This window comes from Triplophysa dalaica, chromosome 2, assembly GCF_015846415.1.
Source record: "Triplophysa dalaica isolate WHDGS20190420 chromosome 2, ASM1584641v1, whole genome shotgun sequence".
Taxonomy (NCBI): domain Eukaryota; kingdom Metazoa; phylum Chordata; class Actinopteri; order Cypriniformes; family Nemacheilidae; genus Triplophysa; species Triplophysa dalaica.
Window position 1 is genome coordinate 4,684,302 of NC_079543.1, and position 24,516 is coordinate 4,708,817.

At 39.7% G+C, this 24,516-nt stretch overlaps 1 protein-coding gene across 2 annotated transcripts; it reads left to right on the forward strand.

Moving 5' to 3' along the window:
* Positions 1 to 1,093: 1,093 nt before the first annotated feature.
* Positions 1,094 to 24,487, forward strand: prr36a (proline rich 36a). 2 transcript variants are annotated; one of them, XM_056739613.1, is made up of 6 exons: positions 1,094 to 1,402; positions 11,887 to 12,583; positions 13,134 to 13,206; positions 16,394 to 16,545; positions 16,649 to 19,306; positions 21,555 to 24,487. In XM_056739613.1, the coding sequence occupies exons 2-6, from the start codon at positions 11,998 to 12,000 to the stop codon at positions 22,595 to 22,597; spliced, it is 4,512 nt and encodes a 1,503-aa protein (XP_056595591.1). In that variant the 5' UTR covers positions 1,094 to 1,402; positions 11,887 to 11,997; the 3' UTR covers positions 22,598 to 24,487. The 2 variants fall into 2 exon arrangements, with proteins under 2 accessions (XP_056595591.1, XP_056595600.1); XM_056739622.1 differs by lacking the exon at positions 21,555 to 24,487 and adding an exon at positions 19,829 to 19,915.
* The last annotated feature ends 29 nt before the right edge of the window (positions 24,488 to 24,516 follow it).

Consider the following 24,516-nt stretch of genomic DNA (forward strand, 5'->3'; position numbering starts at 1 on the left):
GGGGAATTTGGGTGTATCTTCGAGTTATATTCATTATTCTAATCTTTAATGAGAGCCACATCCATTGAGTTTAGACAAGTAAAGCAATATAGTACAAAACAGTCCACACAGCTGCAGGCCTGTGAAAAGCCATTAGTCATATGATGCTGCCCACACTTATACTGAGAGCAAAGAGAGTGCACTTTGTGTCTACTTCCATGAAGCTTTCTTTCAGACGGACACTTTTTATATCTCTCTCCCTCAGTCCTTTATGTCAAAAAGTCTGGGTTGTTTCCCCACATCGTGACTCTTGGTCTTACAAAACGATGCTTTTCTTGGAGAAAGTCTTATTTTCTCTAAGGAATCGTCTTTTTATAGACCAAAAGCTGATTAATTCTCCCCCAACCCCCCCCCCCCCCCATGTGTTTGGTCCCAGCATGTTTCTCTTCTAATGCATATGCGAGTCAGGAAATATAGACATTTTAATAAAATAGCTAGCATATACAATTAAATGCATATCATTTTCAATGTTTCTTAAGACAAAAAGATAAAGAATTTTATGAAGTCGGCCAAGCAAAGCTCCAAAAATATTAAAAATGTATTCATTAATAGCAGACAGGCTCTTCATGAATTTTTTATATATTTGCCGACTTTTCATTTTTATACTTTATATTATATCTTTCTTTTTTGGCCGAGCACCAACTTGAGGTTGAAGCGTGCCTTTTATAAGATACAAATATAAAAATCAATACGTTCTTAAGGACAAAGATGATAAAAGGTACTCTGTTTTAAAATAGTCTACATGTTTATATTTTACATTCAGATTTATTCAGCAGACTCTTTAAAGCGTGTTTTTTGTCAACAGCCAATAACAACTGTTGACTACAAAGCTGAAGCTTTTCCAATTCTCTTGTAAACTATTTACTTTATAGTTTACCGAAATAAAAAATACTTTTATCAAAGATTTCTCTCAAATAAACCCCATGACCATGCACATTCTTTCTTCAAGCTCAATCTCCCTTTATGATTATAATGATGTGGGATGCTGGACGGTAAAGCGGTGGATGGGCGGGGCGATGGTTTGTTTAGTGACGTCATGGCCCTTTGAAGTGAATTTCGGCCGTTGACCTCATTGAACGAATCCCGCGAGTCTGACGGGCTCTTTGGTAGCTCGATTTCTGCTCCGAATATTCAGTTCAACCCCGGTTTTGCATTAGTGACTGTGTAGACGGTAGAGCAGCGGGTAATAGAGAGGGGTTACTCGTGCCATACAGTTTAAACCTCATTGAAAGCGGCTTGCTCAAGGAATCCCACGTCTCCAGTATCACCTTGCAGCCGGTGTGTAATCGTGGACCGTTTTTCACGTCAGGAAGGATTGTTGCACCGGTGCAGAGACCAAACGCTCGTTTAAAACCATCTGAAGGTAAGCGAATGACCAGTTGTAATTTCTACACGTATAACATTTTGTAGCGTTTTGTTTGTCCGCTTCAAACTTATGCATTTCCTCGCATTATATGAGGGACCAACGTTCATTTAGAACGAGATGCATTATAGTTTCCCTTATGTTTATTCAGGGTGGCGTCGTTTAGATTATTCATGTTCGGGGCCGGGCGGCGTTTCTAAAAGGATGCATCGATTTGTCTACACATGGCGTGAACTCAACAGCGGCCTGTTCTTCTTTTAAAAGATAAAATAGACATTGAACCACTGCGCGTAAACGCGGTTTGTTTATGAGATTTCTTGCGTGTTTAATGTTACGTTTAAGTGTCGTGGTGGTTACGCCTTAAAAACGTTTCCCGTAAATGCGGTAATTGTATTTTATGATCAAGAAACCACTGCGTTAGATTTTTTTTAATGTCTTTATACGGGGTCACCTTAAATGTTGTTGGGATGTTTTTCTTAGCCAAAAGAATCGTGCACGTATTTAGTATTTAAAGTAGTTATTCTGACTAGTGTCGCCGGTCTTTACCCGAGAGATCTAAATCTAACGTTAAAAGAAAATCGATAGTGTAATAGTTAAGTGGATTGCATTTGTTTAATGTGGGATGCGTGTAGTCACGTTACTTCTCTAAACTCGCGCGCACGTCTCCTTTCAATGTTTTTACACCCACTTGTGTTGGTTTTGATTCAACATTGTCGTTTTAATCTCGTTGGTGACGCGTTGTGCGTTGTTATCATCCTCGTAGCGCCTGCGGTCTGCAGATAACAGCGCGCCGTGTCTATGTTTATAATCTGGGATCCAGTTCTAGAACGCGACGCACACGCGCACCTGACGCGGGAAGTTCATTACCGCCGCATGCCTTTACTGCTATGGGCCGGATATTTGCGCGTCCACGGGGAACTCGCTTATCCACTTGGGCAGGGGTGTCAGACGATTCTTCGTGAGAACACGGTTAAAATAATTATATTTATTTTAAATGATATTTTTGTACTATATATAACTTACGTTCCTACATGTTAGGCCTACGCATAAAGTATAAATTTGACTTTGAAGTGATTTAAGCATTCAAACGATTTTTATGACATCATTCAGCACTTCGTATCAAATTCCAGACTGTGAGGTAATCTAAATGCTATTGGCTGTTTAAAAAAGGGAGGAGCCATCCGCAATTTGTAGAAAAATGTACAAATCTTGCTGCCTTTAAATTTAAGGATATTTAAGTTGTTCTTACAAGTCATTTCATTTCAACTTGAAATGAAAATTTTGTTTTACTCACCCTCTAGTCATTTCATACCCGTTTGACTTTTCTGCAGAACACAAAAGAATATCATTAGCTGACACCCAATAACTTGGATTGGTTTTGTGTCCATACAATAGATGTTAAAGGTGCCAACTTTCTTCAAAATATCTTTTTTTTGAGAAAGGAGAAAGGAAGTCAATCATGTTTGAAATGACAACAAATGATGAAAGAATCTGATGAAACTATCACTTTATCAATTTTGTCGAGTGATAAGTTGCTTTAACGTAGTTTAGTTAACAATAGACGTATTCTCTTAAGTTAATGTAAGGAGACCCTTCAGTGGGTTTTGATTTAGCTTTAGCTTCACTGTCACTTTCAGAAAGCCCCTGCAGTTCCAATACAGGCCACATGGTTTACAAACCTAAAAGTGTGTTGTGGATGTTAATAGTTTAAAGTCCTAATATAGGGGAAAGTTATACACATGGGGACTGGTGCTTGTCTAGTCTTATTTATTGTTTGTTCAAGTAATTTACAAGAAATATTATTATTTTGTTGTAATATGAAGGGTGCTTGCCAGAACTGTGCACTGCTTCATGTGAATGACATTTACGTTAAGCCCATAATGGGCCATTATGTCTTATAGTGGCTTGTGGTGTCCCTGGAGTTCGTCATATTGTAATCCCTGACGTTGTTCATTCCTCCTCCCCAAAAAAACTGAGTGACCTTAATGAAGAATCCAGAACAAAGTCTAGTTTGGGGATCAAATGTTAGAACCGAGACACTGTTTTAATACGGCTGTATATTTCTGCCCAATGATTTCTTATTACTTGCTTCTCATTGTTGAAATGTGTGGCCTCTGTTCAGTCAGAATGGAGTTTTAAGTCGATGCCATTTTTTCGATTGATTGCACTTTCTATTGCGTCCTGTGAGTTAAAGATTTCATCATTTGTTGAGTCATTGTAGGGTTTCTGTGCTGGAAGCCATTGCAGGTTTTCGTCGTTGCGGAGATGTGTTTTGGCCCACTGATTCCTCGAATCTTGTTCATACAATGGAAGTCAATAAGGTCCAGTGCTGTTTGGTTATCAACATTCTTCAAAACATCTTGCAGAACAAAGAAACTCCGGTTTGAACATCAAACATTAGGATTTAAATTTTTGGGTGATGTTTCTCTTTCAGACATGACCTCATATAGGGGGGTCAGGCTGGGTAAGTATACGCATGATTGGTTTGCAGTGGGTTAACCCTATGTTATTTAGTGTAAACTATATTGCATACGGATACATTAAAGTAAAATCTATCACCGAGCGGAGTTATTTAACAGATATATTGTTTTATTACAAGCTTTCTGGTGGTTTTACTGACATTATAATCTGTTTAAAGATTGGCACTGACATAAGAGTTCTCGTCTGTCAGCAAACCAGCACTGGACATCTTGGCAGATAGTTTGTTTGTGTGTTTAAATGGAGCCGACAACTCTTGTTTTAATCCTCTCTGCCAGCGTCCCTATCCATCACGGCGTCCTGCTGTGTCCAGTATGCAAACTACACCCAAACCATAACGCCCTCACTCACCATCTGTTCTCCTTCTCCATGCTATCTCACTCTTCATAACATCTTTTGTGGCATTAATCTGTTTATGTCTGTCTTGAATGTGAAAGACGGGTGTAGCCATCGGTTCTCTTTGATCTGTTCTGCTTTCTTTGAGCATTTCTTATTGTGGACCTTTGTTTTTCGACCTTGTTTACACCTGCTGTAAAGAGGTGTTTTAGGGTGTGTGTGATAATATGCTAAATACAGATGCAAATTGGTCCAAAAGTGGTCTGGTCTCTCAAACCACGTTCAGAGGTAGTAAAAGCACCTGTTCATGGCATCAATGCAAATCTAATGTGATGTCATCCAAGGAGTCCCATCAACCAACCATTACGCTAAACGTGGATTGTAAAATTGTGGAAAGTAGTGTATAGGTGTATTGTGGCTGATATCAAATACTACGACAGATCTTGTAAAGCTCACAGCTTAAGTTTAAATAGTACATGTCCCAAACACTGGCACCAGTTTTTATGAAGCGTAATCGCAGAACCATCTCACCTGGCCACTTGTAATTCGCTCACCTCAAGATTGATCTCAACAGCAGGTGTAAATGGGCCCTAATATGCGTCTCATGTTGTTTTGGCAGATCTTTTCTAGCTCTGCCCTGCCCCGTCAGCATGGTTCGCAAAACACAATAGGACACGTCCTCTCCTAATCTTTACATTACGCATGCCAAAATCAAACCCCGCTGGGTCATTAAACTCCATTCACACCCTATACTCGCTCGGCACACACATTCGCTCGTCTCGAGCTAATCCTGTTGACGAGCGGGACAAGGGTCGTCTGTTCCGGCTTCCTGTTTTTAATGCATCGTTACTGGCATTTCACACTCCTGCCCCGTTTGATACTTTACTGACCCATCGACACTAGACACTAGACTACACCCATCAACCAACATTCACCAATGCTCACCACACCGCTAACAGTAACTGATGACTCTAAGTACCAAAACTTGCTTTAACCTTATACAGGTTGTGAGGGTCAATGACGTATAAGGATTTTTGAGATGCCAATTTTAAAATAAAAATAAATAAAATTATATTGCAGTCATTCAAACATTAAGAATCTGGTGTAGACACAAAGGCATTTAAAATTAAGTGATATTGAATTGTGAGGTATAGAACGTTCATGTAAAGTCAAATCTTTATTGAGAGATACTCCCTTATATATATATATATATATATATATATATATATATATATATATGATGATATAAGGTAATGTGTTAAACACAGACACTTGGGTCTGTGGAAAGTCACGTGTTATCTGATTCTGCTTAGTTCAGCAATAAGTGCAAATCTGGGTACATCATCTTCTAGACACAACTCTCAGTATAGACAATGTAACGCAACAGGATATTGATATGCCAATTATAATTGAGGAGAGGGTAAGGATCTAGGGAGAGAGGGGAACAGGATGCTATAGAATCTCACAGACATGAATTGGCCATAGACTTAAAATTAAATGTGGTGTGACCGTGATTTATCTTAAAATGAATGCATTTCCATGAGGCGCTTAACATTTTTTTTGACATCTATTGAATTTACAGTGTTTAGAAACACAATATTTGCAGTTGTTTGAGTTTTGATAAGTAATCATCTCATATTTTCGATTTCTAATTTTGTTTTCTAAAATGAATATAGTTTTCATGATAGATATTTTTATTTTAATACAATTATTGTTATTATTTCATTTAAGTCATTTATGCTTGTACACCGACAATTCTTTACATTCTTTAATTCTTTACTGGTCAGTTAATAAAAAAAATGCTTCATCTATGCCGAAGCAATCAATAAAAGCTTCTGTCAGCCTAGTTTTAGCATTGATACTAGTCATGTATGGTTCAATCTTTATTTGGTTAACATTTTAATTTTGTTATGTTGGTGTATTTTTGTTCAAACATTTGTGTAGTGTTAAAGAACAGAAACAGGAAGTTAGTGCTGGACGATTAATCTCAATTTTGGAGTTGGAGTCACTTATAATGTGAATTTGAAAAAGCAACACCTGTAATACATCATCATTAAAAATATACTTTATAATTATGAAAGTACCTGAGACGGTTTAAAAAACAGTGATAGAAAGATCCCCATAAACATTTTATGGAACTACGGGCATTTCTCAATATGCGTTCTTCAGTGGTCTTGTGTCCTCGTGTTCTTGGTCAACGTCATCAAAAACCCTCAAGGTCCGTTCCAATACTAAAGAACAGAGAAAACATGAAAGTACCCGGATGTGTTCTCAATATCAAGGATGCAGCAAATGGAGCCTTGGGTGCATACGGAACCCGCTTGAAGTCACTGTGGCGCGTCCATCCAAATTGGTTCTTCCGAGGCTGCCTCGCAAGACCGGTCTCCACAAGAACACAAGTCCGGTCTTTGTGTTCTTGGAATTTAGAAACGGAGTACGTGTGGTGTTGTACGTCTTCTGTGGTGCTTATTTCAAGGTTTCTGCACAAGAGCGCCCTCTGGCTTTAAGATGTAGAAGCATTTACCTTTACTTAACTGAAGAAAAATCTCATGCGGAAATCTCATCTCCTGAAGTTGCAGATCATACACACTAGTTCGCCATATACGAGCTCAACTTAGACTCACAGACAGCAATGGAATGTGTGGTTTTGTGTGCATGAGAGTGAGTTATAGAAAAGAGAAATCACCCCCACCATTGGAAACACATTTTCTAAGTGGGTTAAGCAAGTCTATTAAAGTATTTTTTCGTTTCCTTTGAGGAACATATTCCACACATCGGTTTCCACTTTCACAGTTGTTGGTGTTGTGATTTTCTGTCTCATGTCAATTTTAAAGGTGCCATAGAATGGAAAACTCTTTTTACTTGGGCTTAATTGAATAATAAGAGGTCTCTCTATTGAAGTGACATACAGGGAGCCTCAAACACTATTGTTTTCTCCTTATGTAAATATGGGGCAAACAAAAGAGCACTGAAAAAGAGACTAATCTCAACATAGCAGTTTATAACTGAGGAGCTTGTGTGAGCTTGTGACCACTGAGAGAGAGAGTTCTGCCAACGGAAGTCCAAAACGCTGAAACGATTCATGGAGCCTTCAGATAGTACCAGGAAGTTATGTTTTCTCTTTAAATGCTTTCTTTCATTTTTTTATTCATTAAATGGCCTTCCTCTTTAAATGGGTTAAAAGTTTACCACAGTTGGTCTGTTTAGTCGCAGTTCCATGCGTTACAAGTAACTTCCGGGAACTATTGAAACTGTGAAAAAACTGTTCCATTGGAGTCAACGTTGAAGACGAGACTCTCTATCTCAATGGCTCTCCTCGTTGCATGCTCCTTGCTGCGAAACAGCCAAACAGAGCAGAGCTCAACAATAATATTCATGACCCTTCCAAATGAGGTTTTGACAGACCTTTTCATTCTAGGGACAATTCTTAGGGTTGTAAATAGATATGTAAAGCCGTTTCTGGATATTTTTGGCACTTAATAAAGCCACATACCTTCTATGTAGATATCAGAGAACAATTTAAGATATTTTAATCAGTTCATTCTTTGGCACCTTTAAGGAATATGGTGTGCTCATAAACATGTTGAGAAATGACTCGGGGAATAGCTAACTATGGAAAGATCTTTACACAGACTGAGTTGTAGCACTAGACGTAACTGAAATGTTTGCTTGTACAATCAGTTAATAATTTTAGTTTGGGCCCAGTATAATAAGCCATATACAATGTCGGGATGCATTCTGTAGGTTAACATGTACAATGCATATAGCATAATGAACATCTCTGTGCAAATTTGCATTGACAACATTTTAGCAACGCTTTAAAAACGTCCCGTACAGAATCGATGTGGTAATGAAATGAATAATTGACTAATGTGGAAGCAGTTAAATAAAGAGGAGGGCGTGTTGAAAGACAGCAGTAGTGTTTGTATAAGTTGCTTTTCTACTAGGAGTGTGCGTGCCAAGGGCTGTTGTGAGAGCACTGCCTTGTATGGGCACATTTTGTGTCGGTATCCTCGGTCTCAGTGTCTCTCTCATCCCTCTGATGGTGTGCAATTTCACTTTTTCTCATCCAACCTTTGCAGTTATTGTCTTACTGCCAGCTCAATATTACAGTTAATGACTTGAATGGAACATACAGTTAAATCCAAACAATAAGAGCAGGGGTACAGATATTTGTTAAACAAAGGCCAGAGTCCTATTGCGGTCTCCTGTTACAAGAATTCAGGATGTGGCCAGCTGCAGCTGCATGTTTCCCTATGACAGCCGGCTACGGCTCGGCACTGAGGAACTGGAGGCCCTGTGCGGGAATCTGGGTTTGCCAAGATTCCTTATCTTTTCCTGTTTTATATCACATAGTTTTTCCTTAAACACATTTTTGTTATGCATTCGGAATTTCTAATCAAAGCAGGTTTACAACCAGACTAAACATTTGTTTTGAGTCTGTATATGTAACGCTAGGTGTCACCATGAATTGTTTTTTTGGAAGTGCTCACTGTGAAACCATCACATTACTATTTAAGGTATTGGGGAAGTAATGGCACATGTACTGCGCCAGCCGAGCAACTATCATGGAAATGGAAGGAAATAGTTTTTAGCTTTCTATTCTCTTAAAGGTCCTGTGTGTGTATTTAAAGTGGCATCTAGCTGTAAGGGTGCATACTGGAACCAACCGGTCACTCCACCCACCCCTTCGAAACAGAATAAGATGTTGTCACGTTTTTGATTCTCTCCCGAAGGAGATAACATATTTATGATAGGGGACCTGCGGTGTATGTAGATAGAAATAGAACATTCTAGGGTAATAAAAACGCAACGCTTCATTATGTAAGGTCTTACACCTCTGAAGACATAGTTATGTGGATTACGTTGCAATTCTGTCGATAGATCCTTCATGCCAAATTAATAAAGTATATTGGAACGATTGGTTATGGGGTTCACAGATACCTGGTTTTGTTTCCATATCTCAATAATACAGCCCTGCTTTTTCATTTGAAAGAAGTTTATAAAGTTGAGATCTACAGAAATGCGTATGTCTTCTGTGCTTCTTTTCTTAAACTCCCCGCATTAGGAGGCTTTACCGCTTCTGTTTTTATTCCACACTCTCACTAGTGCTTCCTGAAGTCATACCAGGTCACAGGGCGCACACACATGCACACAAGTTTTTCATAAAAAGTCTAATCAAATTTACACAGCAGCTTCACATTATATTACATCCAAGTTGCGTTGTTACTTGGTAACTGGAAACCTACCATTAACAAAGGCTACAATTACATGTTTACAAAGTGGTCTATAGTTTGTCAGATTTCACAATTATCCCAAAGATAATACCACGTTGTAAACTGTAATAATATCTGCTGTTATACATGCATACAGTTCAGCATATATCGTCCTCTGTTTTTGTTTCTTTCTCGCTCGGTTTTCTCAAAATAGGCCTATTTTCTTTGCCAACTACATTTTCTGCTCGCTGGAAAATAAGAGATGACTAATGGAGTGATATTTATGGGAAACCCTGATGTAACACAGCTGGACTTGTATGTTTAAATATAGCTTCCAATTTTCCGAAAGGCTACAATCTTGTGAAAAGACTCTTCCGTTAAATTTAGTATGACGAATCACACTTTTATTGAAGAAGTTTTAATTGAAAGTGTGCTTTTTCTTACTAGATTACATGTCTTGAATGTCCTCTTGTTGATCTTCACATCACCATGGAGATGCAGCAGCACGGCTGCTGGGTAATTTTTGTTCCGAGCCAGGCTGAACGATGACCTCACAATTCATCATCCCGGCCTGTCGGGTGACGTGTCCTAGCGGCTTTGTTGTGCGTCTCACAAATGAAGTCTCTTGTGTTTCTTGACTTGCTTTGCCTTTTAAATTCCAAATTTTACTGTTTGTTTTCCTCTTCCGGGCCTTGTTACACGCACTTGAGCTCACTTATCTCCTCGATGGTGACAAGTGAAAATTTGATTTCTCTGCTTGCCTTGTCATTGTTACTTCAAGCTTGGATTTTTCATTTTGTCTCATTATTTGCTCGGGTGGAGAGGCCGAACAATAGCTCAGCTGCTGTGGCCATCTGTGTGGCTGCAGAGAGGGAAGAGACCTGATGGAGAGGAGGAGGGGAAGGAGGACAGAGGAAAAAGAGGGGGTGTAGTTAAGAAGGACTGTTTAAGGGGGAAGAAGGACAAGAGGGGCACTGTGAATAAGAAAGTTGGAGAAAGGATTGGGGTCAATGGGTGCATAGACCCCCCTCCCCTTTCTTCATCTTTATCCTTCTTCTAAGAGCCTCATACAACAATACTTTTGCTGACAAGCCTTTGCTTCATCCCCATAGGAAAAAGAAAAGATAGGTCGTTGTAGTGCAATGAAACGTTTCTTTAAGACCTCGTAAAATCAAACTAGTTTTGTGGCTTTCTGTCCAGCTCTGTTAGACTTAGCATATACTTGCTAATGTTAGTATTGTAGGTATTACAGATTGCTGTACTTACAAGAACTGAAGTCAGTTTTTTTCTTGTTATTGATGACTCATTCTGCACATCACCAATGTTTGTCCAATCAACAGCTTTTTAGAATTAAAATGTCCCTTTCCCAATTCCACCTGCTGCTGACTAGCAAGTAGCCTGTTAAAGTTCATGGCTCAATTCTTTTGAGTTGGAGCAGGAATGAAACAATACAGTTTTCCACATGTGGTGCTGGATGATGTTACCCTCTTATTTGTTGAAAAATGAGATATGACTGCAGACTCAAATGCTAATTAACATATTTGTGACGTCATTACGTTGCAACTGAGTTTGTGTCCAGTTTTCTTTATGAAACAGATCTATGAAAATCTAGTCATTAGCCACGTTTCAATCACCCTGGTTTTATATACATTTTGAAGTTTTGTGTCAGTATATTTTTTTTCGTTAATTAAAAACCCTTAATTCGCAAAAAGGTTTTTCCGCTTGCTTGAGGTGTTACTTTTTTTTGTTGCTTAAAGGGAAACACATTTCCCGAATAAGTCCCTCAAAAAGAAAGGACTTATGTCATAACGGACTATCGGACGGTGTAACCAACTAACCAGAGTACTGAAATGTTGTTATGGCCATTCTTAAATGCCCCAGTGAAGTATTTCTGAACTGTCACGACTGCATTCCCAAACAGCAGGCATTCACGAAAGCACCACATTTTTTTGTTTCATCAAATATGAAAATTATATTCAGTGGCTTCACTTACCTTCTTACTAATATTTAGTACCAGTTTATTACGAAGTGACGATTTTGTTCTCTTTGACATGTTGGATGGAAACTTTGTGTATTCGTTATATCTTTTATACAATATTCCCATTTTGCAACTTTGGATGGAAACCCGGACATTTTAATGCTGCATTAAGTTGGAGTGAAAGGTGTATTCCAGCTCAGAAAACTCATTTTAAGCCATTTAAAGTTTTCTTTGAAGTAGAGCTTTGTTCCAATTTGATTCTTTCAGAATGCATCATTTCCTTTTCTTTTGAGTTAGCTTTCTCAACAGGGAACCATACCCATAAAGACGTTTACCTTAACAATCATTTCTCTCTGGGATGTTAGATTTATCTATATCAGTGACCCAATCAAGTTGTAGTTCTCTAAAATTTTAGATAGCATATTTTAAACACGCGTCGAAACCTGAACTAAGTTTATTTGTCTTTCCTCATGCAGGTCAGCGATTCAGTTGGTGACCACATCCATTTTCCCTGGGTTCAGTGTACAAGCTGCACTGAATCCAGTAAGCATATCCAGTAGCAAGGTGTTTAACGGCTAATATTGGCGATGAAACCTGATGGGGTGGCCACAGAACCAATGGAAGCAGAGGGAATGCAACCAGTAGCAGAGCCAACTGTCAATGAGGGGGTTTCCCAGAACGGCACTACGTCATCACCTCCCCAACCCGATGAACCTCAAAATTCCACAGAGGCCCCCTCAACCGGAAAGGATGCTGCGGAGAAGGCACTAGATCCAAAAAGTAAATCTAAAGCCCCAGTCAAAAGTAAAACAACAGCGGCAGGTCCTGGACCAGGCACGAGACCCAAAACAACTCAAAGCCGCTTAGCTAACAGAGCAGCAAAACCCACAGCATGTACTGCAACCAACAAACCCACTGCGGCTACCAATGCGACAGCAGAGAAGAAACCCAGTACTGCAGTTGGGGCTGCCAGTAAGAAACCTGCAGGCCCTTCAACTGCGGTTGCAACCTCAAGGGCTCAACCTAAGGTGTCGGCTGTTGGAACCAGCAGGACGGCGACGACAACAGCGACCAGTGGTACAAAGACAGGAACAACTGTCAGCACAGCCAGCAGTTTGAGTAAAAGACCCGCCACAACCTCCACTAGTGCAGCAACCAAACCCAAAACCACAGGTAAGGGCTTTCAAATGTCATGTTTATGTTTACTAGACCCCTTGCTGAGTTTAAATTTATATGTTCTATAATATGTTCGCTTTACAGAACGTAAGGTACATTAGAAGCCTTATATTTTCCAAATGCATTGCAGGGAGTACATAATGTAGAGACATGCCAGCATGCTAATTTGCTTGTAGAAGAATTTACTTGACAGCTGCAAGTATTATTTATAAGTTTTATGGGAAATGTCAGCTTGACATTATTTGACTTAAACAAACACTTCAAAAAAACTGGTTCCTTAAAATATGTTCAATAAGTTCAACCAAATTGGCCTCAAGTCATTTCTGTGACTTTTAAATTTTGGATTGTTCTACATTATTTTAACACACCAAAATTAGTTTAAACAAAGATTGGGGACAAAGAGGAAAATTTCATACTGTGGCAATAAGTAAATCATTAAATTCTAGTCATCAAGCTTTTGTTTTTATTTCACAGCTGTTTTTAGTATTAATTCTCTAGATTTTCACTTCGAATCCCTTTCCAAATAATTAATTTGGTCTATTTTCAGCTCTAAGGCAAACCACTGCCAAACCCAGCACTTCAGCCACAGCCAAAACCACTTCTGCTACCAAAACTAACAGGTAAGACAGCCAGTGGAGATTGTTTGAATTGTAGTTTGAGCCATTTTAATAGATGTGAATAATTTATGTGACTAAAAATAACCTATAGGTTTTTTTCTCTTGGGTACAATGCACTATTTAGGGAGGGCATATCGATGACTGCATGTTTTGCAGTGGAATTGTATCTGTTTGTGAGTCTGCTGATTGTTGGCTCGTATTTCTGTTCCTCTTTGAGTCAGACTCACAGAAAGAAGCTCAGATCGGACTTTGATAAACCACAGGATAGCCTCAACAGTACTCTTTTTGTTGTCCATCCTCTCTGGGAATGATAACTGGTTTCTTCCCCTGGATTAAAGGGCTTTCATGACTAATGCTTTGTTTGGTTGAGTTTTGATTATTAATGTTATTTGGTTCATAGGCAGATATGAATGAACTTTCTCTCAAAATTTCTGCATATGGTTTGAAAAATAGTGATGAATGAAAAAAATTCTAAGATTTAATCCAATTTGTTGCATCATTTCCTAGCAACTCTGTTTCAACCAAATTGTCTGCAGCCTCTTCCCTTTTTTCATATTGCAGATGCCATTGGATTTGAATATCAAAATCACATTTGCTGCTTTTATTCATGCCCTTAATTCCAGGCTTATTGTCAGTTTACAGGGCTATTCATGCCTCTTGTTGGAAACGTGTCTGTGTGTGATCAAAAATATTGAAGTGTAGGGTGTGGTATGTGTTTCTGTATTGACTCTGAGTTCAGTCTGGAATAAAACGCCAGTAACTGAGACAAAAAAGAGATGGGTTGTGAGTTGTTTGTGTAAGACTGATCTTTCTGTTGGGTATATTTGTTTTTCTTTGATGTACGTCGCATAATATATAAGCTTACTAAAGCTTCAAATAACATGTTTACACTATAGGAGCATAATAACAACCCCACTGTGGGAAATAAAACTCCATAAAAAGGCTTCTCATAATTCAACCACAGCATCTCCTCTTCACTTTCATTCTCTTTTTGCATGTAAGAAAGTATGTTTTTCACCATCCAACTCGCTCTGTATTAAGTTTTGTTTTCACAGAATTTTAAAGGTTAGGACCCTTTATTAATTAACACCCCCACACAAGTCCACAAGGCCAGCAATAAGATCGCATGTGCCTCTGTTGGGTAAAGAATGTAACGGATCATGCAAATGGAGTTCTGCAGAACAGGAAATGTCTTTTTGAAATTGGATTTTAGCATCGGGCTAAATTGATTTAATCGACCATTTCAATATCCCTGCTGGTTAATCTTGCTCCGTTTGTTTTCCTTTTTATTTCTTGGCTGCAGAAATACTGGAGAACCACATGGGTTCCATCACGCTGTACCACGAGAAAAAGAATACAAAATTAATGAGCTTATAAATTCAAAAACAAACACTGGAATGATGCTAATGAGGTTGAAAAAAAAGCAACCACTATGAATTGTGTAATTAAGACTTCGAGTGATGTTTTAAAGCAATGAGGGCTTTAAATGGATAGGAAATGAAAAAAAAAAGAAAATTTGGTCATATAACTCCCCCCAGTTGTTCCAAACATGTATAAATGTCTTTGTTCTGTTGAACACATAGATATTTGGAGAAATGTTAGCAACTGACATTTCTGAGACCCCACTTACTACTATAGTAGGAAAAATTTAAACGGTAGTAAAAGGAGAACTGTTTCCTAAATTCTTCAAAATGTGTTGTTTTCAACAGAACAAAAGAATTACACAATATTCGTTTCTATTCTGATAGTCAATGTTGCCTCAGAAATGTCAGTTTCTAACATTCTTCCAAATATCTTTCTTTGTGTTCATCAGAACAAAGACATTTATGCAGGTTTGGAACAACTTTATGATGATTAAATGAAGACAGGATTTTCATTTTTGAGTACTAAAATTTGTTACTAAATTAAAGCGATGATTTGCTCAAAAATGAAGATTCTTTTAGTGACTCTCATGTCATTCCAAACCTGTATGACTTTTTTCTGCTGAACACAAATGTCTGAAAGCCTTGTTGAGAAATACATCCTTCACAATTTATTTTATAAGGCCAGTAATATAATGAGCCCTAAATAAGCAAGATGCCCTCTTGCATGCCCTCTGTAAACCTCATCCCTTGGAATATTTGACTTGACACTGACAAATGTAAAGCAGATTACTTCAAGGTCAGCATCTCTGTGGAAGCTGCTCAGACTGTTCTATGCATCACTTAATTGAGTTGTTGTTTCTGATAGACTTTCTTGCTAGAGAAAAGAGGACCAGGATGCAAAGCTGTTTACATTGTTACCCTAGTTGCTGTGCTTGTCGTATCCTTTCAACCTCATGCTCTCCTGTTTTCCATTTAATCCTTTAATTTATCCATAGGTGGTTTAATCATTGTCCTAGTTAGTACAAATAAACTTTATACAGATCATAGAACTCTGATGGGAATTTCTGGTTCTTTTGTTCTCGCTGTATTACAATTGCACGTTGTTTTTGAATAATTTGTGGGGGAGATGTTATAGTCTAGGCATGTGGGGGCAAAGCCTGTTGTCCATGTTCTCCATTGTGCTCTGCTATAAGGAGCATGCTTGAGTATTTGCTCTGCCATGCAGTTCTCTGATTTTGAAGTCTTGCCGTCTCCGATTTGTGCTTGGACTTTTCTGTAAGATATTTTTTTATTGGAGAAGGCCAAAAGATGCATCACAAAATGCAGTGTGTTATAATAACTCTTAACCTACAGTTTGAAATGCATTAGGCGAGTGTAGGCTAGACAGAAGTACATTATCTTCCAATTCTCCACTTTACCCAACCCCACTCCTACACCCTCCTCTTATCACACCATTTCTCTTCCCCTCTTACTAACTCCCTCTCCTCTTACCAAAGTGATTTTCTCTCTGGTTAGAAGAAATGGGAGAGATGCATTAGTTGATGAATGGCCCTGGTGGATTGGTTTTCTGGTTCGGAATAAATTGCTTTTATGCACATGTGCTGACTCCAGATTTATTATCTAAGGCAGTGGTTTGGATGAGAACCAATTTTGTGCATGTGCTGGTAAATAATATCCTGCATGGTGATTTAAATGCAGCTGATGATCTATCTGAATTTGTGCAATATTGGATCCTTAAGCTTTCCATAGATAATAAAAGGACAAACACCAAGCAAGCATTATGACTTTTTAGAACTGCTCATGACTTTAGACACCTTCGCTTACAGGACAATTGGCAGTTCAGCTCCACGACCAGCTACCACTTCAACTACAGGCAGAGTGACCACCAGTACGACAACTACGATAGCGAGTAAAACAAACCGAACTGGTACTCAACCACCTGTTAAACCATTGGTCACAGCATCAACCACACGCAAGGGTGAAGTACCATTTTAAGCAAAACATTTTTGTTAATATTAAAGACGATAAATTCTAAAAAATGGATAATTACAATTTTCTCGATGTGTATTTTTTGTTAACAGATGCTATCAAAACAGGCACTACCGCCCCAGCAAAGAAACCAGTTGCCGCAATAGCATCCCGTCCTGCTGCCAGCAAGCCTTCAAACTCTCAAAAGCCAGCGGCAGCTGCGAAACGACCACTACCTATTATCAAACCACCTCAACCGAAACCAGATGACAAAAAAAGCGTTCCGACACGAAAGGTGCCACCTAGTCCACGAAATGCTCCTTCACGGCTAACATCAGGCAAGACAGCTGCAGCCTCCCCTAGTCGGAGTACAACAGTCACTGGAAAACTGCCACTAAGCAAACCGACACAGTCTGTGTTGCCTCTCGTTGTCAAAGGAGAGTCTACTAATAAAGAACCCGGAGCAGAGTCTGTTCAGCTTTCAGCAGCTGTAGTATCTACAGTTTCTGTTGCAACAGCTGCAGCAATAGCCACAGAAGAATCTCTTCCAGGCCCTGAAGCTACTCCAGCTCCAGAGAGCTCTCTAGACGTTACAGCCTCCTCTTCCATAGATGTTCAGAAAACTATTGATGTGCCGGTCATTAACACCAATGACGACACAGAGCTGCTGACTCAAGATGGGATAGTAGACGTTACAGCCTCCTCTTACTTAGATGTTCAGGAAACTGTTGATGTGCTGGTCCTTAACACCAATGACGACACCGAGCGGCTGCCTCAAGACGGGCTAGTCGAAGCTGGTCCAGTTGAAGGGTCTGATCCTCATCCTACAACTTCTGAAGTTACTCAGGAATTTGAAGAACAAGGTTCAGAAAAAGCTGATGAAAAGCTCAATGCTACTGTGACACCGGCTGCACAGGATGCAGTTAAGCAAGAAACTGTAACTGCTTCACCATTTGATAACCCTGCTGCTACAACAGTGCCCTCTGTTGGCTCACAAGTGGCTGAAAAAGCTGAGGGAGTTAGCAGTGAGTGTTGTGAAGATGTGGAAGAAGAAGAGCGGGAGGGTAGTCAGCAAGTGTCTTTGTCAGAAATGAGTGGCACCCAGCCTACTGAAGAGTCTCGGCCTGGTTCCGCCGGCCTTGCAGGGTCCATTTGGCGAGCAGGGGCCTTGCTCTCGGAACTTGACTCTGAAGATGTAAGCTGCAGCCAGCAAGGGGCATCGGAGCTCAGTGCTCCAGGTGTCCTGGAGGGCACTGAAAGCATGGATGATCTGGGTGATGCTAGCCTTAAAGGAGCTGAAGGCGTGTCTGTTGGTTCTCCTGACTTTGAGAAGGTTCCTGACATTCTTACTAATGAAGAGGAGGAGGATGATGATGAAGATGATGACGACCGAGTGTGTGATATGGAGGTCGGGTCGGAAAGAGCAGAGGACTCTCACAAACAGCATTTTGATCATGATGATTACGAAGATGAAGATGAGGATGTAGAAATGGCAAGTGAAGGCATCACTGAGAGTGGGCTTGAAAGTTATGGGAATGCAGATGAGGATGATTTAACCGAGGACTACCGGTTGGACAACCTGAATCGTATTCAGATTCCTCCTGTGGATATGTCTGGCCTTCCTGGAGCCCAGTGGAATCAGTCCAGTTGTATTGCTGATCCTTGGGCCCAGGTTCCACAACCCGCCTCTAGTCTTCTCTCTAGTCCTTCCTCTGAACATTGTCAACCAGATCTAGAAACCCCAACCCAAGCACCTGCTCAGGCAACATTGGATGCTGGCAATTCTGAAAGAGGCCCTTCTTACCACCCAAACCTTCTAGAACCCCCTTCTTGCTCAACTCAATCCCCGCCACCCACTTCAGAGGGAGATGTTAGCCCCAAACATGTCATGACACCCCCTCAAGCCTGCGAATCCAAGTTCGGTATCCTCACTGGCCCTGGGCTGGATTCTGACATTATCAGAGACACTAGCGAACCAGAGAACGTAAAAGATGACAACAGCTGGTTAGATAATGAGATTTCTAAAGTAGATCAGCAACCAGAACCACTTAACCCTGTCTTGCCTGACATCATGCAAGATCTAGGCGTTCACCTTGAACATGCTAATGAGGAGGAAGAACCAGAGACTCTTCCAGCTGATGATGTGCTGGGTGGTCCAGCATCTGCACCATCATCTTCTTCATCAGCTACTGAGGATGAAGCTAGTGACACAGAAGGTGAAATGCAGATCAGCGATCCTCAAGCTGAGCTACCTGTAACTGAAACTGCACCTGTGACACACAATTTGACCACTTTAGAGGAGCGTGAAGAAATCTGTGGAGAGATTGAAGGCGGTGGTGGTAGTGACACCCCTCAGTCTGCCACATCTGCTGCTTCTTATGGGTTTGACTACATGACTTCTTACTCCAATGCCCAGTCTTCTGCTGAAAGTTGCAGCAAGAGCCCTGGCATCTTCTCCCTAGAAAATGAAGACCAGCTTCCTGATGAGGCCAAGGATCCCTCTCTTCTTAAAGAGCTGACCCTTATACCTACTCCTGCAGATGGGGAAAAGATTGAAAGTCTTAAAGGCCAACATGTGGAGTTCCAGTCCCCTTCAGAACAGCACTACATGCTTTGTGGAGAGTCCAGTGAGCAGGTTGAGCCTGATTTACTACAGACAGTAGAGTGGGGCTTGAGGGATTCTTCCCCACAGCACGCGGAAGAACAAGACCTGGACACTCAGCATCCCTACTACTCAACTATATGCGAAAATACTGATAGTCCCTTGGCAGGTAATGTATAGAGTGCACTTTTAAAATCCATCTTCCGGTATCCCCTGTTGATGTTATCTCTATTCAGAGGTTTTGACTAGCTTGGGGTTGCTTTATTGATACTGAAGTCTTTTATTTAATTAAGTGAACAAGACAAATGGAAGAAAGCTCTTCAGATAAGCGGTGACACTTTATATTATGATACAATTAGTGCATTCATGGGTATATGGCTTAGAACTCCTGTATGTGCAATAGCTACAACCATTTACATGTAAGGTTACATTTTGGTTTTACTAACTATGGGTGTTGGTTTGAACTGGCATGAAATGTTTACTTCTCAAAACAACGAAAAAGAAGGCTTGGGGGAAAATTATGTATTGGACTTTCAACATATTTTGTGGGTATTTATCCAATTATTTTTTACTGATGCATAATAATAGCTTTTTTGTATTCTGACATTGTTTAACTCTAATTACCAATCTGTCCCTTTTCTCCATCGTCATCATCTTCTGTCTTCACTTTTTTCCTTATTCTGCACTTTAGGGTTTGCCAACCCCTTACTTTTTATGTCTTGTTTATCATGAATACTTAATGTTGTAGCGATAAATAAAGGTTAGATATTTAACATGACGATTCTTTTTTCTCTGTATGTTTCTTGATGTTTGAATTTCAGAGTATTTGCCAAAGTTTATTTTATTGCATACGGTTCTAACTATCGACTGTTAAGTCACATTTAAAGTACAATGAAATAAGCTCACTGCAAAGATATACCATTACTTTCAATATCACTTAATATTTAATTTAAACAAATATAACTTTGGAATTTTAATGGTTATTGGCAAGTAATGTATAATATATAATACATTAACAATATAAAATTAATGCATTTATTCAGGAACTTGTAAGACTGTATCACTGTATCTTTTAAAGGGATACTCCACCCAAAAATGAAAATTCTGTCATCAATTACCCTCAAGTTGTCCCAAACCTGTATAAATTCTTTGTTCTGGTGAACACATAGCATGTGACATTTCTGGGACATCACTGACTCCCATTTTTGTTGTTGTGTTAAACACAAAATTAGATATTTTAAAGAATTTAGGGGAGCAAACAATCTGAGCACCTTTGACTACGTTTTCATTTTTTTATGGTAGTCAATGATATCCCAGACATGTCAGTTGTTAACATTTTCCCAAATATCTTTTTGTTTTCAACAGAACATAGAAATTTATACAGGTTTGAAATAACCCGAGGGTGAATAAATGATGATAGAATTTTCATATTTGGGTGGAGTATCCCTGTAATTTAGCTAGTGCCAAGTTTGTGGTTTCATTATAATTGCTAATGGTAATTAACCAATTGTTAACTCTTTGTGATCTTGCACATACAAACTCATACACAAATACTTAGATTTTGTAAGTGAAGTATTTAAAGAAACCAGGATGTCTCTCCTCCCCTTCCCTTTGACCTCACCCCCCTCAACTCTCCACCATCCAGAGGAGCAAAACAAGATCTGACCCTATCAACCTTCAGGATCTCAACCTCTATCAAGGTGCTTTATGTCCTTTTTTTGTTCTTCATCTTTATGTTTTGATACTGTTGCTTCTGGAGCAGACTTTGTACACCTTCCACTTGGGGACTAACTGGGGTGCACCTGCTTTAATCACTCTGATGCTAATTGAAAGGACCTGGCTTGACACATTCACCTGGACTAATTGGACACGTTGAGTTGTTCCGCACTCCAAAACTGGACTAGCTTTGCACAATGCTGAGTTTAAGTTGCATGTTCACCTCACATCACCAAACAGTTCAACTGGGTTGGCTTATTGTGTGAGGCATGTATTGTTTTATATGCATGGATCATGTTTTGTCAATGTTAAAAAGAGGTACATGTTTGCTTTCTTCCACATTGCAAAATGCATGGTGAGCGCTCACTTTTGCATGCACGTTCAGCTAAATGTCAGGAACACTATTCACTTCCATCAGCATTTTTTTTTTTTGCTTTTCACGATAGTTAGTAGTTACTGCATATACAGGGTGTGGCCGCTTTTATTGCACAAATCTATTGTCACCAAGGTGTGGAATTAGTTTTAATGCTTGATTCTAGATATTTTTCTTCTTCACTGTAATGGTTTCAGCTTATACTGCAATCTCACAATATTGTTGTACAACAATGCTTTTCTATACCACTGCAGTCTTTGACATAGCTTTATTCTACCCAATTCCTCTTTTCTTAACACATGCTTTGGACCCTTTGCCTCATTCACAGGAAAGAACTCTCACTTTCCGCCGCAACCGCCCGACTTGCTCCACATCCAAATGACGATGTCATCCAAACTTCGGCAACGGCCCCGCTCTGCCCATGGCACCCAACCACCAAGGCTTCCCACTGACCTCCCGCCCAGAATATCAAATACGGGGTCAAATGCACAGCTCCGATGTCTAGAGCAGCACCAACAGCACCTTCACAAAATTCAGCAACGGCAGGATAAGCGGAATCAAGAACATGAGAAAGGAGAAGATGCAAGAGAGACACAATTGAGCATTGAGCGAGAGGAGGAGAAGGAAGAGGAGTTTGAGAAACAGAGAAGGAATGTACTCGAGTTGCAACTACGACAACAAGAGCAAGAACTGAAACAACAAGAGCAAGAACTGAAACAGCGAAAACAAATCATGCAGTGGCAACAAGAACTTGAACAACAGCAGCAGCAGAAAAAGCACAAAGTGAATACACCAGTCCTCCTGTCTCCTTCATCAGGACTCTGCACCATATATGAAACTGTAGAAACAAGTGACTCTGAAGAGGAGGGACTAGGAGAGGTCAAGAAAACAGAGAAACCAGAGGATGAAAACACATGTCCTGATGAGGAAATGCAAAGACATTCTGAAGAAAAACACAATGACTATTTTTATTCACATAGTGGAACTTCTCCACTCAAGTCTCCGCAGGAAGACCACAAGGAGACGGACGTTGCACCAGAACTACCAAGTCCTCCACAGTCTCCTTATGAATCTCCTTATGAGCGACCCGTACCTCTAGAGTTTGACTGGGGCAAAAAGGCGGATATTGTCCATCATTTGATCAACCAGACTTTATTGCTTAAAGGCGACAGTTGCTCGCCCCTTCTTTTACTACCGGGAGGCACAGGTGGAACACTCAGTCCCTTGGAAAGTAGCCTGTGGCCCCGCCTGTTGCCTCCGCTTACACCAACTTCAGCCACCGTGACTTCTGTGAGCAGCTTTTCACCCGAAGCTCAAGGCAGTTCTGCTCAGGGCGAGTGGACCGTCGTAGAGCTGGAGACTCATCATTGAGAAAGCTGGATAAGTACCAGATGAAGGATAGATGCCAAAGATGATCTTGTGGACTTAAGAAGCACCAGTTGGGACGTGCATGTTGGGGTATTAAAGAATGGAGCCTTTCCAAGACAAAGTGATGGGATTAACTGGTTCTCCAATTCTGTTCCAACTTCCTAGTCGAGGTATTACAGAATATAGCCTTTCCAAGATAATATGATGGATTAAATACTTCTTCCAATTCTGTTCTTAGGCTTTTAAGCTAGTGTTTGAAGCTCGCTCTGCACAATACTGTTCTTGCAACCACCTTCTTTGATTTATCCTCATCCCTGCAGTTAGTGCATTGAGCTTTCATTTCCAACACCCCCTACCCATCTCAAAGCAACAGGGCAATGCTGTATAATGCACTGATACAGGCTCCCTGCCAAACCCATCATCTATATCTGACCTGCCCTGTGCCAAAAAGCCATTCTTAAAGGTTTAATGGGGCCTCTTACTGGCTTGAACTGCATACTTGCATTCGACCTCCTAGGCATGGAGTTGGCATCTTGCCTACATTGTGGGTAGAGAGCTTAATGACTAAAGGAAAACCATGATCTCTTAGATAAGCTGTAGAAACCTATACAAGTATCATGAACAGTAACATGATTTAAAAGTACACGTTTCCTATTTGGGTGAAATGGGAACTTTCCTGCACTGCTGTTATTATACAACACTGGAACATTTTTAAACTGCTGTGTAAGTGATTTACATAATTTATATAATGAACTACTGATTGAAGGGTTTTTTGAAGTACATTTGGATTGACAGGTGATATGAACAGTACTTCTGAATTTAAATGTTCAGGGGTTCAGTAAACTTGCACAGAACAGTATTACCAAAATGTCCAAAACAAGCACAGTTGCCCAAGATGTCTAAAACATTTCGTTTAAAGACAAATATTTATCTCACTTTATTATCGAAGAATCGTGATACTTAAGGTGAAACTAACCTATAAAGCTGTTCTATAGATGTTTTAATTTTGCGAGATATACTGAACTGCTGTATAAATAGCTGCAAGTAAAACCGCTACAATAATGTGCTACAGGGATTTTAAGAGGTGCTGTAAGAAAACTGCAGATACGTCACACAATTCTGTACTGTGAACCATCTGAACGCTGTGCCTGTCTGAACTATGAATGTATAAAGGGACTGTTCTTTTATTGCGGTTAGTTCTTTTAGGATCCAGAACATTGGAGTATGTTTAAACGGACGCTATACAGTGGTGCAGTGGCCCTTCACATTTTATATTTACATTTTAGGGCGGACCAAGCATGGCATGTAGTTCCTTAATCTGAAGTCCTCTTATGGATGTCTTTCCGCTGCAATATGGCCGATCTGGCCACCATATTTCTTACATTTCTATACTTTTTGTATGTCAGGAAGGAACCGATTCAGAACAGTTGATGCAATTTACAGATTAGCTGTGTCTGAGACTTGTGCTTTTAGAGTGCTGAACAGGTGAAGTATTCTCATACACTGTGACTTTTCAGGATAAATGAAATTCTCTCTTTTTGTGTAATGTTTTCATGTTACTGATCCGTGTCTAATGTCTCTGCCAGGTGTAATTGATTATAAAGTATGGCTCTATAGAAAACTAAATCAATAGGGAGAAAGTATGCGCGTAATATTTGAACCTATACATGAATTGCAACTAAAATAGTCTGATATCGTTCTAGAAAATTAGTGTCAGGTTTATGTGTCTGTGTGAGTTTTATATGGCACCTATTTCATTGATTGAACTGTGTTATTTGTCGATTCATTTATGTGAGCTTGACTTCATTTTAAGAACGTGTTTTATCACATGAAGGTACAACGTATATTTTACAAGGAAGATGTGTTAAGTAGAAGTCTGTTTACTGTATTATGAGAAAAGATTATTGTAACTACCCATTTTG

Excerpts from the sequence above, each read along its gene's own strand:
- prr36a (XM_056739613.1), top strand. The coding sequence starts at position 11,998 with ATGAAACCTGATGGGGTGGCCACAGAACCAATGGAAGCAGAGGGAATG. Across the intron at positions 12,584-13,133 it reads AACCAAACCCAAAACCACAG|CTCTAAGGCAAACCACTGCC; the intron begins GTAAGGGCTTTC and ends GTCTATTTTCAG. Across the intron at positions 13,207-16,393 it reads TCTGCTACCAAAACTAACAG|GACAATTGGCAGTTCAGCTC; the intron begins GTAAGACAGCCA and ends CTTCGCTTACAG.